The following is a 13,575-nucleotide window of genomic DNA, read 5'->3' as shown; positions in this document are numbered from 1 at the left end:
GAGGAAAAAATAAAAAAAAGGGTATTCATCAAGAGAACAATGAAAAGACTGAAAGTGCAAACAAATCGATGAAGATGAAGTTTGAGGTCAAGCTCCCAAAACTCCTCTTCGTCTTTTTCCCGCATGTCGTCAGCATCATCAATAATTCAGAGTGGCGAGCAGCAGAGGATACGCCAGCCGTAAAACCACAGCAGACAATTCCTCCCTCCCTCAACCCTTCCTTCCTTCCTTCCTTCCTGTTGTGTTGTCTGCGATGTTGGAATGAGTCATCAGATTCACGAATTCTTGATTTGATCCGAAAGAAGACGATGCCGCAGGAAGTTCCGACTCATTATCGCACTGGAGGTCAGGTGAGATCGGTCAAGATTTTAAGAGAAGAAACGGTCAAACTTTTTGCAGAATTAATTACAATGAAAGGTGACTTTTCAAGGAGTAAACCCACATAGAAATGTTTCCATTTGCGAAAAATGTGCAAAGACGCGCCATGTTTTTTTTTTCTTTATTTTGCATGAAGAATGGCTCTTGAAATCATCCAAGGCCATCTTCGTGCTGCTTTCCAATGGCGGCACGGAGGGTGATGGAGGAGGCGTATCCTAGCAACGAGAAGCGGGCCGAGTTGTTTGGTCACAGTGACGCCATGCAGACTGGAACGGGGTACAGTACACGCCCCCCCAGCCCCCCCCCCTTTAAATTCTAAACCACTGTGCATCGTCACTTTGCAGGACATGCAGCCTCCGTAACCTGGAAAAGTTCAAGACAATTGGGGATTTGAAGAAGCAAAGCAAAAAAAACTTTGCTGAAGGAATTCCAAAAGAGACAATGAAGACGTGAAATGTGAGCTTACGCTGCCCTCTTGTGGCGGAAAAACAAAGTGACGCAACGCAGCCAGCCTCAGCAGACAAAAAATGGACCAAAACTTTGCGCGACTTTTGTTGCTTTGAACCACACCCGACGACTACGAGGCCCATTTTACAGCACGGATGCCCCGTTTTCACACTTTTTGTGAAAGATTTAGCAACGAGTTGAGCGTGGAATGCAAGGCCGCACATGGTGAGTGCAAGCGGGGTCCCTGCCGGACGCCTTGTTGTTGTCCCAGTTTGTGCAGCTGCCTCGCGCCACCTCCTCCTCCTCCTCTTCGGTGTCACACACAAAAAGCTTTTTAACGGACGGTTTGTCTCCGAGGCCTGGGGGGAAGCTCTCGCTTTGTCCCCCCCACCCCCACCACCCCCCTCGGGCGGAAGAGCCAATCAGTGACCGAGGAAGTTCGGAGGCACAGGGAGGACTTGGCGAGGGATTGCGAAAGTTCGCTGGTCTCGGCTTTATTCCTGGCAGAGCGTTGCGTTCAGGTCAGAGGCATGAGGCAGAAGAAGGACGACGACGACGACGACGAGGCGGTGCACCTGCGGCGAGAGATCGGCCTGGTGCCCGCCGCGTCCTTGATCGTCGGCACGGTGGTGGGCAGCGGCATCTTCATCGCCCCCAAAGGGGTTCTGATGAACAGCGGCAGCGTGGGCCTCTCGCTGCTGGTGTGGACGCTTTGCGGGGTGCTTTCCTTGTTCGGTAAGAACACCCCCGTCAATCATTCGGGCGACACCCCGTTTAGCCGGAGAGCTGCGGTCGATGGGCATGGCGGGAGCCAAGCGCTGAACTCTCGCTGATTCGCTTCACATCTTTTGGCAGCAAACCAGTCCGGGTCTGGCGAACCGCTCCGAAAGTCGTTTTTTGGAACGCTGTGTGCCAAGAGACCCGGCACAAAAGCTCGCTCTCTCAACGGCAGCAAACTGTAGCAGTTTGAAGTGAATTACGAGCGGTGCACTCTCCTGATTGGCACGACGCCAAACCAAATGGGTCTCGCTTCCCTTTCCGAGTGCCTCAATGATTGAGTTCAAGTCGAGCTGCCCGCTTTTTTGTGTGTGCCATTATTATAGGAGCGCTGTGCTACGCTGAACTGGGGACCACTTTCACCAAATCGGGGGGCCACTACACTTATCTGCGCGAGACCCTGGGGCCGCTCCCTGCCTTTTTACGCCTGTGGGCGGAGTTCCTCTTCATCAGGTGGGTCTTTGTGTGCAACAATCCCTTCCCTCTGATTCAGGAACGAGAGAATGAGTCCGAAATCCTCGACTCATCCCCGACTCCGCGCATGGCGACGACAACGTTATCCACGATGAGAAAGAACTTTTTTTTTTTGCCAGGCCGGCCGTAGCATCCTACGTGTCACTCGCCTTCGGCCGCTATGTGGTCGAGCCCTTTTTCGCCCCCTGCGAAGCCCCCGCGGCGCTCATCCGACTGGTCAGCCTGCTGGGTGTGAGTAAGTGCCTCCCGCTTTCCTCCGCCTCCACCGTGCGTCGCTGCCGCGCTTTTCCCCACTCGGCGCTTTTGCGGCCGCAGCGTTCGTGGTGGCCGTCAACTGCTGGAGCGTCACCGTGGCCTCCCGCACCCAAGTCACCCTGACCTTCGTCAAGACCTTCGCCCTGGTCCTCATCATCGTGCCCGGCGTCATGGCGCTGGCCAAAGGTGGGCGGCCGGAAAGGGGACTCGGCTTCCGGCGAGACTTTGAAACGGGTCGTTGCTCTTCTCAGGGAAGACGGAGAACTTCCGCAAGGGCTTCGAGCTGGAGGCGTTGACGCTGGACAGGCTGCCGCTGGCTTTTTACAACGGCCTGTACGCATACGGAGGATGGTGAGCGCGCGCACGCGAATCAAACAAATGAGCTCATGAATCGCCCTCAAAATAGCCTCGGCTTTATTTAACCGAGAAAACTGACCTCAGAATGACACCCGGCCGGCGCTGACCTCTTTCTCTTAGGTTTTATCTCAACATGGTGACGGAGGAAATCATCAACCCAAACAGGTAGCGTGTTTCTCTCACCCGCGTCAGTTTGGAAAACCACGAGCAAGTGTTGTTTCAGGACCATCCCGCTGGCCATCCTGGGCTCCATGCTGACGGTGACGGTGCTCTACGTGCTGGTCAACGTGTCCTACTACACGGTGATGACGCCCGGCGAATTGCTGGCGTCCGAAGCTGTGGCCGTGGTCAGTAAGAAAGCGCACCCTTCAATGAAAGGCTCAGTGGCAAAGAGTGACATTGAGGACCTCACCCCGGGTTGCGCGCGTCCCCGCCGCAGACATTCGCCAACCGCGCTCTGCAGGGGGTGTCGGCCATCATTCCCCTCCTGGTGGCGCTGTCCTGCCTGGGAGCCCTCAACGGCGGCTTCTTTTCCTCGCCCAGGTGGACTCTTCCTTCTTCTCAGAATAGTGCAATTCACAAGGGCCATGTTTGATTCCGTTTTCAAATGGGTCAGCTCGCCCGTCTGTCAAAAAAAATCGATTAAAATGGCAACCGTCACAGGACTTGTGTCTTACCGATGCCGAACGGCCGCTTGTGTGTCAGGATGCTGTTTGCGGGTGCCAGAGAGGGTCACTGGCCCCGCATCTTCTCCATGATTCACATCCGGCGACACACGCCGCTGCCGGCGGTCTTGTTGCTGGTAAGGGCGGGGCAAACGCTTCCCAGAGTCGGGCGAGGCGGCGGGCCGTAACGTGCGGCTCAAACTGCCCCCCAGTACCCGTTGGTGGCGCTGATGCTGATCACCGAGGAGATCCAACACCTGATCAGCTTGGCCTCCTTCGCTCGCTGGTTCTTCATCGCCCTGGCGACGCTGGGGATGCTGGTGCACCGCTCCCGCTTCCCGCGGCTGCCTCGGCCTTTCAAGGTCAACCTTTGGAAATGGCGAGCGGGCTCCGTCCCCGCCGTCGGTCGGTCGGTCTGCAACGCAAACTCACCGGTCACGCCCATAGGTGCCCCTGGTCATGGCCGTCACCTTCACCGCCGTTTGCTTCTTCATCGTGGGCCTGTCGCTGTACTCGGACCCCTGGAACACGGGACGCAGCTGTGCCTTGACGCTGACCGGCGTCCCCGTCTACTACGCGGCCGTGCACCGCTCCCGACTGCCGCCCAGATGGAGGCGCCTGCTCGGTGAGTGGCGCCCCCACACCTCACGTTGAGCAACATGACGTGACGACACTTTCTCCTTTAAATTCGCATTGAAAGGCAAACGTTCTTCTCAGGCGGGCAGCCATCTTGCCTCAAATGGACAGGCTATGAGTGAGTCAGTGAGTGCCGGGATACCATGAGAGAAAGCACACAAGAGTCATTTACCGTAGTAAAAGAGAGAATAGTACAAGTTGGCAATCGGTAAAGCATAAAAAAAAAAAATGTCGACGTCATACTTGGAAATGTGATGGGCGGCCATGTTTGTCTGTGACTCTTCTCCTCAGATTACTGCAGCAAGCAGCTCCAGATTCTTCTGGAAGTGGCCCAGCAGGAGGTGAAAACCTACTGAGTACAAAGCAATTTTTGTGCCCACCCCCACACACACACATTCCATCATTTTGCTCGAGGACACGCGTCAAACTCACGACATTGTTTCTTTCTGTGTTCAACAATCCAAACCTTTCAATAAACTTGAGAGTAAACGCGTTTCGAGGCACCAACGCGTTTTATTGTGCTTCTCTGTACTCTTGAACACAAACACAATCCCAACTGCTGGTAACACCAAGCGGTGCTCTTGACGGCGCCGTGCAATTGAAACGGCTTATTGCTAAACAGCCCGCACCGCATTCCAACCCCCCCACCCCCCCTCCAAACCGAACGGAGGACCCGCAAAATTAAATAAGAAAACGTGCAAATCAATACCCAAAGATATTTGTCGGAACAAACAAAAGTGTCAGTGTGGCAGTTCTTCAGAAGAACAAAAAGCGATTCCGAGCGCTGTCGAGCAGGCATCAGAATGATGAAAAGGGTCAATGCAAAGACGTCGTTTCGTCTGTAAAGCAAAACAAAACAAAAAAAAAAGGGGTCCAGTTGGAATACGCCAAGCCGCCTGAAAGCGCGCTACTTGAGCTGCGGGATGAGCTCCGACAGGCTGACGTCGGCCAAGCCCAGGTCGCCAACGTCGTCCAGGCCGAAGCTGAGGTCCACCAGGATCTTACTCAGGCTGTCGTTCAGGGTGTCCAGCACCAGGCCCTCGGCGAGCAGCTCTCCGGAGCAGGCGCTCGGCAGGCCCGGCGGCGAGCCGGCCGCGGCGTCGGAGAAGAGGGCCCAGTCCTTGAAGGGGGTTCCGTCCACGCTGAAGGCGGTGTAGTCGTGCGGGGGCGCGCGGGCGGGCCCGCCGGGCGTGCGGATGGGGCTGAAGTCCAGCGTGCTTTGGCCGCCGCTGTCGGCCGTCGGCTTGCTGGGCGTGGAGGAGGCCAGGCGCCGGCCCGCTTTGATGGGGGTCTTGGAGGAATGGAGCCACCCGTCCGGGAGGTCCGGCTCGGCGTCCAGGCAGGTGGAGGAGGTGGCGATGCCCGAGTCGCCGTCCGAGTTTTGCGAGTAAACCAGCAGCGGTTCTTCGTGCCGCGTGCGCACCAGGCGCTGCTTCCGCCTGGAGCCGCCGGCTTGCTGTCTCCGGGCGGCCATCTTGGGGCTCCTGCGCTGGGCCGTTGGGCGCGCCCGCCCCTCCTCCGGCTCCACTTTTGGCACCTTGGCCCGCCGTGCCTCATCCTTCACGTGGTCACACGCAATCGGCACGCCGTCATTCGTGCTCCTTCTTGACGCGATTGACGTCGCCGTTTTGGAAAGGTCGTGTTCCTTCGTGACGTGAATTGAAATGCCATTCGTGAGTTACAAACAAAACATTTTGCGAGTTGCGATATGGAAACATGTTACCTTTGGAGCGTTTCTGCGCCTCTTGGCTTTGCAGAGGCTGCTGGCTGCGCGCCGAGCGGGAAGGCCGACCGCAGGGGTCGAAGGCGGACACACAATGGCGCTGAGGGGGAGCTGGACGGGAACCAGGTAGGAGGGCGCCCGCGGGAGAAGCCGTTTCATCTGCTTTGATGAGCCTCAAAAGGAAAAACAAAAAGGAAATCAACTCACTCTTTTGTCTTTTTTTTTTTTAATAGTGTTTGCAGATCAAACTCACCAGAGCCAGTCGGTGCTTTCTTGGCAACAGGAAGCGTTGGCTGCTATTGTTTATTGATGTTTGTTTTTTTTTCCCCCAAATCAACAGCAGACAGGTAAGAGCCATTGCTTTGACAACAGACTTCAAACAGGACCGAGCGACTTATCCATTTGATTTATTTGCCCAACTGTGCTGAACGTTCCCCCAAAGACAACCGGGGCAATCTTGTGATTTCCTTCATGGCCGTTTGGTTTCGTGATTGTGCTCATCAAGAGCCTTACGGGTGAATTTGAATACCGAGAGAATTTAAAATTCAATCCTGGTTGGGCCTGTTTCAAAGCTCGTTTGGTATCAGGAGAAAGAAATCAAGTGAATCCCAGAAAGGTCAAATCATAAATGGCAAAACTGGTTTTGAATTTGCTTTTGTCGGAGGAAGGGGGAAGAAATCTTACTTGGCGAGGCGATGCCGGAACAGGTCGGGCAACAGGGGCTGCCACGGGGTTGCATCCGGCCTGCGAGAGGAACATCAATGATTTTGTTCAAAAAAAAAAAAAAAAAAGATCAAATAGCCACCGATGCTGTGGAAATGTGTGTCGGACCGTGTACACCTGATCCAGTGTGAGCCCTCGATTGGCCTCAGGCCGAATGGTCCAGAAGGACACTTTCCCATCGGGTGACATCTTTCGGATGAACATTTTATGCAGGGAGAGGTTATGGCGGACGGAGTTCTGTATTGGGGTGGGGTAAAAGAACAAAACTGCAGCGGACGTCGTGTGAATGACGAGACGGCGCAAAGAGGTCGTCGGCACCTTCCAGCCCCGCCTGTTCTCGTCCCTGAAGAAGTCAAAGTGTTGCTGGAGCCAAGCGTAGATCTCCTTCAAGGTCATGAGGCCGTCCTGCCTGCTGTTGATGGCAAACTGGATCATGGTCATGTAGGAGAAGGGCGGCTTTATCGACCCGCCGTCTCGGGGGCGGGAAACGGGGGCGGTGCCGGTCTGCAGAAGGTAAGGAACGGACAAAATAGGGATTATCTTGAAATGATCACAGCAAAATGAATGGAAACGGAATGAATTGAACTCGTCCGTTTCCATTTCTCAACGGATTCACACGCAACTTCTACAGACGGCGCGCGGTGCCCGATACGCAGCTGTTAGCTTGTAATGGAGCGCTGGAAATAACCTCGGGGAGTGAGCCGCATGCTGCTTCAGGCACAGAATGCAGCGTATGAGGTCTTCCTTCCAACACGGCGGCCGCAGTCCGGTTCTCCTTATCGGACTTGTCGTCGGCGGGCGCTGGCTGGAAAGCATCGCACCTTTCCAACCACTGCATGTTGGTGAGGCTGTCGTCGAATGGGCAGCCGTCGTCTTGCTTTTTCGCTGGAATGCAACGGAGAATGCAGCTCAGTTCAGGGCAATCATTCACACGGATTCTACAGACAAAAAAGCAGACACGAGTGAACCAAGATGTGCTAACCACTCACCCGCCACGCCACCCTACGCATCAAAAATGTTGCAGAAGAATATTTGGATGCATTTTCCCCAGCTGTATTATGTAGACTATATGGAATCAAAGCACATTTTGACGGCCAAGTGTCTATTTGTGGTGCAAATATTAAATTCCTACGTTGTTTCACTTCTGTGAATGCTGCGGTCCGAGACACTTGCTGTGCAACCGCGCTCCCCGGAAAGAGGAGCTCCTGGGCAGTCTTGTTCAGCAAGCCTGAGTCCAGGCTGCCGCTCTCACCCAGGAGGATAAATTTGTTGGGCCCCTGGGCGCCGTGCTCCTTGCCCTTGACTGTCAGCGCCTCGATGACGCTGCGCAGCTCGGCCGTCTTGGGAATGACCACCAACTGCGTGCCGGGGAAGATGGGGTGATCCAGGACGCGCACGGTGTCCGAGAATCGCTCAGAGGAGGACGAGCGCCCCGGTTGTGCTTGGGACGAATCCTGACTCACGGGAGCGGCGCTCTGCTGAAAGGGCAGCTTGCGTCTTTTGAGGATCAGGGGTCTCCTTGGGCTTCGTCTCATGATGAACCAGTTGCACAAAATCTCCCACAGATAAGCTGGAAAAAGACCATTTACAATCATATTTTAACGTATAGTTAACCTTCGGGGTGAATTGTTTGTGTGCTATGGGTCTGGATTTGCTTTTCATGCTTACATACACATTTGTACTTTTCCTTTTATCTGCGTCTTTGATGTTAACAGACTGTCAAAGGGTCAAGTTATGTAATGCCTACGGATAAATGTTATAGTATATATTTTTTTTAACATCGGAGTCCCTTTATTTCAACTGTCTTCATTGCTAAAGCACATTTAGCTCATATTTTATTAAATATGCATCCATTTGTGTCTCAATCCTGCACAATGTATGACAGTTCCGTTAAGTACTTGACGTTTGGTGCTAATGCTAGTGTCAAGCTAAGACCTAAGTGACGTTTAAACATTTGCCAACAATTGTATTAACTTACTGTCCGCGAATGTTAGTTTACAGAAGCAATGGAAAAAATATATACATTCCACCAAGGACGCGAAAAGCAGAGTTCTGTCTATTGTTAGAAGGCTGAATGTGATCAGAAGAGACAGCTCGGCTAACTATGCAATGTAACTCCAAGCAACAGTTAAACGGGGTTTCGGCCTCACCTTCACATTACGGCGACAGCGGAGTTTCTTTGGTAGATTATTCCTTTTCGCCGAACTGTAAAAATAAATACAAATAATTAGGACAAACAATGACACAAACGCGCTTTAGTGTTCTTGACACGAAGCCTCTTTCTTCGTTTTCAACAATTAACGTATTTTGAATTTGGGCGCTGCGCGTGGAGCAGTCGTGGTTCTTGTCACGTGGTTTGACAGCCACCCAATGGTGGCGACTTTGGGAATGTGTTGGCCAATCGGATGTGAGATTGGAGGACAACCGAAGGGACGTTGTCTCGAAACTGCAGCCGGACCAAAAAGCAGACGAAATACAGCACGACAAAATAACTGATGAAGATACATCACATTAATCTCATCAAAGCAGCGAAACAAAAGATAACGTTGAAGCGATTTAACTTTAAGGCCCCGTTCTTTCTGTCAACAAACGTATATTTGAATGTTGGCGCCTCTCGATGACATAGTTCTGGTCACGTGGTTTGAGAGTCAACCACTACCAGCCGCTCAGGGAAATGTGCTGGCCAATCGGATGTTGAAACTGAGCGTAAAAGGAAGTACCATGGATCAAAACTCCGGCGAACCGAAAAGTTGAGCAAAAGAGAGGAAAAATAACTGCGAAATGCACGTTACATTTTATGCAATTCCCACAACGAACCAAAAGAATGTCCATTTTAAGGTGAGTAAACGGAGTTAAATACAACAAAGAAAGGTGTCGTCTGTGTAGAACGTGGCGTCCCCCAAACTGTAATCAAGGCGATGCTCAAATGTCATTTTGAAGTGAACGCTCACTCAAATTAAGACACTTGATATCCTTCAGGTCTTCGGATAGTTTCTCTTTTGATGCCTCGCAAAAGCTCCAAGACCGCGAAGCCTCCGTTGCTGTTCGCCGAGCAGCCCGTGTGCGGCGCTCGACTCCCATCCAGTCCTGAAGTCCGGGCTGCTTTGCATCCCAAAGAGTTCTTCCCTGAGGCGCAAGCACGGAGAAACCTCAGCTCCTGGGTAACTTAACATGCATGCATGCATACGTTTTGTGGCATGTAGTTATACTTTTTTTTTTTTATAAGGTAAACCCACAGTTTGACGCGTCACTGGAGGCCGCAGCTCCCACGGTGAGACGCGGCCGTCACAGGAGGTGCATCTTGGACAAGAGCATACGGGACACTTGCAGCCTGGTGTCCAAGAAGACCATCGGCAAGTTCCCCCCGCTGTTGTTCCAGTCTAACGGGCACACTCAACATCATCAGGCGAAGACGTTTCACATGAGCCGCACACACTCTGGAGGACGTGGGTTGAAAAGTGTGGCATGTCAACAGGATGCACCAAAAAGGCGAATCCTGAAGAATCAGGACGATGGCGCCCCATGTTTTTCTTCCTCCAATCTGCCAATCGAAGAGGGAACCTCCATCTGTGTGCCACCTAATGTGGACACCCCAAAAGTACAACTACAAGGTGCTTGTGCCTCCTCTTCCACATCCTTCTCCTCTTCTTGTTCTGCACTTTGGCTCCTCGCCCAGCCATTCACACCGCCACGCTGTCAGCCGCCTGACATGCTGGTACCGGACACGCCCGAACGCGACTACAACCTGAAAGTGACCTGGAGGAGGCGGACGTGGTTGATGGGCATGTTGGAGGAGAGAAAACAGCTGGCGGAATGCAACAAACTCATCACCAGCTAATACTGACACATGTTACCACTTCCGTTGATGTGTAAGACATCCATCCCGATTATTTTCCAGAGCACTCATCTTTATGAAGGTCACAGCTGAGCTGGAGCCCACCCAAGAAGGGCATTGTCCAATTGCAAGGGTACACGTGGACAGACGAGCATGGACACTCATATGCACAGAAATGGACAATTTAGGGTCTTCAAAAAAGCTAAGAGGCTTATTTTGGAATATGGGAAAAAAAAGCGCCCTACCTGGAGAAACCACAATCTAACATTTCGCAGTTTGTTCAGTATTTTCTCGAGGGGGTCCCATTTTGACATCATCATATGGTACATGCGTTCTGCTTTCTGCACCCTGGAACTGAGGCAGCACTGGGTGCGTTCCCTGCATGCATAAAATTATGTCAAATGAATCATGACATGTGTATGGTAGATGTTTCAGAAATACTTTTGATGTAGTTTCCCTTGTATTGTGTATTATGTCAACTGTTGAATAAAAGCAATTATGGAACACCAACGGTGTCCATTTGATGTTCAAACGATGCATAGCAGTACGCTGAAGAGGTGAACTTACACCCAAATCACTTGTAAACGTTTTATTTGTCTCGCGGCATCAAAACGTACACTTTGTGACTGAGAAAACAAACGCGACGAAAACTCGCGCAGACGAACTACACTCGCCCATTTCCGCAGCAGCAACCAATCACACGCGGCCTAGCTGAGCCATCCGCCAATGTGGGCGCGCCTTGTTAGCGCGTGCGGTAACTAGGGACGGGCTGGCTCCTCGGCGAAAAAACGTCTGCACGAAGATCTCCCTTAGCAACCGCGGATAAACATGAGTTACTACAGCATCAGGTAAGAAGAAGCCACTTTATGCTCATCTTTTATATGTTTCCTGAGCAAGAGGAAAGTCGCCATGGCTACGGCGTACTTTTTGTCACGCGACAAACGAGCCAAGCGTAACTTTTGAGAGGAGAAAGAGACGACTTGGGCCAATGCTACGTGCTAACGGTAAAGAACCAGCTATAAACGTCCCGTGGCGATTAAAACCTTAGCGGCCAACGTTTGGGAACTAAAGTGAAGGCGACAAACCCACAACGTAAATGCGAGTGCGTGGTGTCTAACTGTGTTTATTTTTTTACTTAATTTGCCGTGTTGGATATAACGTTGCAAAAGTGTTTTTCATGAACGACATTGCACTTAAATGAGTCATACAAAAGAGGGGGTGGGGGCGTACTAGTTTATGCATGTTTGAGCTCTCGCGCCTGCTGTGTTTAGTTTACAAGTGCGTTCCTGTGAAGCAATGTCTCTCACACCCAGACCCGCGCACGCACGCACGTACGCGCACACACACTCTAATATGAATTTCACACCACAGCAACGAAACAGCATGGGGGAGAGGTCCTTGTTTATCATACCGTCTGCAGTCATGTTTTCATCAATGAAAATGTACACATTGCAGCAAGGGTTACGAGCGTGCTAATGTACATGTGGGCACCCTGGCCACCCGACTGAAACATTTGTGGCTACACCCTTGCTCGCCGATCGTCCAAAGTCAGCTGGGAGAAGCTTCAGCCCGCCCACAAAAGACGACAACTATTGTAGCAAATAGACGGACAAATATTTAAAACAAGGCCTCCTATGCATCATTTCCTAGGTGCTTTCCGTCCCCTTCAATAAATAGTTTGTTTTTAGAGCAGCATCATGGCATCAGCTGTTTTTTGTTGTGTGCTTTGACATGATTGAAGCGCGTACATACCTGCAAGGTGTTATTACCGCCACTTGTCACCTTTTTTTTCCTTGCAAATACTCCCGCCGGTGGGAGCCACAAGTCCCCTCGCTCCTCATCAGTTGACTTCCATGTCACTTCAACACCGTCTCTGAGGACAAACACAGAAACGGGGCTCTTGGGGCTCCTTGCACTGGCGTAAAAGGAGAGGCGTTAGTTAGTTGTTTGTTTTGCCCCGGCTGCGTGGCTCATTCGGATGACGTATGTGACCGCTGAACGCTTCGGCCAGCTGATTAAACCACAACCAGTCGGCTTAGCACTGCCACCTGCTGGAGGAAATTGGAAGTCTCATCTTTGCTTTTTGAAATATCATGAACATCGATTTTGAACTTTGATATCGGTTTATTGAATCTTGGCATATAAAAAATAGTTGAGTGAATCAATTTTTTCAATTATAAATTTTGTTCCATGTACTCACGTGAGGGAAAACTGCATTTTGAAAAATGTGAGGCAGTTAACGCATTTTAGATGTTACTTTCTAATGCATTGCTGGCATCACCGGTGGCAGAAAAGTAGTCAGGCAGTCCAATTGACTTACCCGGAGAACATGCGCACCTTGAGCTTTTCCTCCCACCCGTATTCCTGGCTGAGGTGCGTTGCGTGGATGTCATGGCAACGATACCCTCCTCCTCCACGTCGCCAGCCCGCCAACCTGTTACTCCCCCAGGCGGGACGCAGCGTCTTGAGTTCACTCCCCCACGTAAACGAGCAGGCGTCTCAAAGCGCTCCGAGGCGGGGATGAGTGTTGCTTCAAGCCAGGATGGAGTCACAGCCCGTCTACAGCCGCTGGTCGTACAGGTTAGAAGCGAGCGTTGCGTCGGGTTTTGGCTGCTTTTCATTTTGAACGGCTGATACCGAGGAGATCAGCGGCAGGTGTTGAGACGGACTAAAACCCTCGCATGCTCTCAAATGAAACGGGTTCATGAAGATTCATTTCATTTTAAGCGGATTCTGAGCAGTGAAGCAAACCAATAATTCCCAACCACTGTGTATTTTTTCCTCATTTCAAATGAAAAGGATGATGATGAATTTTCTAATTTTGAGGTGTATTTTTTTTGCAGGTTTAATACCAGGACCAGAAGCAATGGTTTTGTACTGTCGTACTTTTTTTTTTTTTTTTGGATTGAAACCATACTGCTGCTCACAAATGCTCACTTCTGCTTTTAGTCTCGCTTTAACTACTCTTTCCCATAGTTTTATTGTATGACTCATAACTTTATTCCTCTGTCGTTACTACAGCTCTGCACATCTCCCTTGTTCTTAAAAATGGGCACCAACACACTTCTCCATTCCTCAGGCATCTTCCATAGATGGCAATTTTCCACGGATCCGCGGAAATCCGCCGTTTTATTTCTTAAATTGATCATTTTTGTGAATCGTCTAAATCCGTTGAGAAAATTTTAGGGGCGGTCAGGTACCTTATCGTCGAGTTTTCACGAGCTCTCCCGAACAGTCTCTCCGTTTTCCGTTTGTAAACAGCCCTGCGATTGGACGTGTATGAAAGCTTCAACTAATCAGATCAC

At 51.3% G+C, this 13,575-nt stretch overlaps 4 protein-coding genes across 8 annotated transcripts in view; 3 read left to right on the top strand and 1 right to left on the bottom strand.

Annotated features, from left to right (window-relative positions):
• The first annotated feature begins 417 nt into the window (after positions 1–417).
• On the top strand, positions 418–4,760 carry LOC109530100 (cystine/glutamate transporter). Its single transcript, XM_019893667.1, has 12 exons — positions 418–1,560; positions 1,929–2,055; positions 2,196–2,311; positions 2,392–2,517; positions 2,583–2,682; positions 2,809–2,853; positions 2,912–3,035; positions 3,128–3,231; positions 3,394–3,490; positions 3,566–3,715; positions 3,801–3,978; positions 4,281–4,760. Exons 1-12 carry the CDS (start codon positions 1,356–1,358, stop codon positions 4,343–4,345), a joined length of 1,437 nt encoding a protein of 478 aa, XP_019749226.1. The 5' UTR covers positions 418–1,355; the 3' UTR covers positions 4,346–4,760.
• On the bottom strand, positions 4,487–12,591 carry foxm1 (forkhead box M1). Of its 4 annotated transcripts, XM_019893649.1 has the most exons (11): positions 12,023–12,591; positions 10,516–10,635; positions 8,586–8,640; positions 7,568–8,005; positions 7,124–7,320; positions 6,754–6,939; positions 6,544–6,672; positions 6,397–6,456; positions 5,966–6,008; positions 5,713–5,885; positions 4,487–5,634 (listed from the first exon to the last, which is right to left on the bottom strand). In XM_019893649.1, the coding sequence occupies exons 4-11, from the start codon at positions 7,968–7,970 to the stop codon at positions 4,897–4,899; spliced, it is 1,929 nt and encodes a 642-aa protein (XP_019749208.1). In that variant the 5' UTR covers positions 7,971–8,005; positions 8,586–8,640; positions 10,516–10,635; positions 12,023–12,591; the 3' UTR covers positions 4,487–4,896. The 4 variants fall into 4 exon arrangements, with proteins under 4 accessions (XP_019749208.1, XP_019749207.1, XP_019749209.1 ...); XM_019893648.1 differs by lacking the exon at positions 10,516–10,635; XM_019893650.1 differs by lacking the exons at positions 10,516–10,635; positions 12,023–12,591 and adding an exon at positions 9,672–9,734.
• On the top strand, positions 9,085–11,482 carry rhno1 (RAD9-HUS1-RAD1 interacting nuclear orphan 1). The gene is made up of 3 exons (XM_019893691.1): positions 9,085–9,273; positions 9,415–9,596; positions 9,662–11,482. Exons 2-3 carry the CDS (start codon positions 9,438–9,440, stop codon positions 10,271–10,273), a joined length of 771 nt encoding a protein of 256 aa, XP_019749250.1. The 5' UTR covers positions 9,085–9,273; positions 9,415–9,437; the 3' UTR covers positions 10,274–11,482.
• The window catches only part of tulp3 (TUB like protein 3), a 6,127-nt gene continuing 3,545 nt past the window's right edge, over positions 10,994–13,575 (top strand). Inside the window, exon 1 of one of the 2 annotated variants that reach the window (XM_019893665.1) lies at positions 10,994–11,118. In XM_019893665.1, coding sequence (XP_019749224.1) covers positions 11,099–11,118 — 20 coding nt within the window. In that variant the 5' untranslated portion in view covers positions 10,994–11,098. Of the gene's footprint in view, positions 11,119–12,632; positions 12,851–13,575 lie in introns of those variants that run through there. The other variant, XM_019893664.1, reaches the window with a different exon arrangement.

Source organism: Hippocampus comes, unplaced genomic scaffold (assembly GCF_001891065.2).
Source record: "Hippocampus comes isolate QL1 unplaced genomic scaffold, H_comes_QL1_v1.1 scaffold161, whole genome shotgun sequence".
Lineage (NCBI taxonomy): Eukaryota > Metazoa > Chordata > Actinopteri > Syngnathiformes > Syngnathidae > Hippocampus > Hippocampus comes.
Note: the sequence above shows the minus strand (reverse complement) of the source record. Positions and strands in the feature narration are given on the sequence as shown.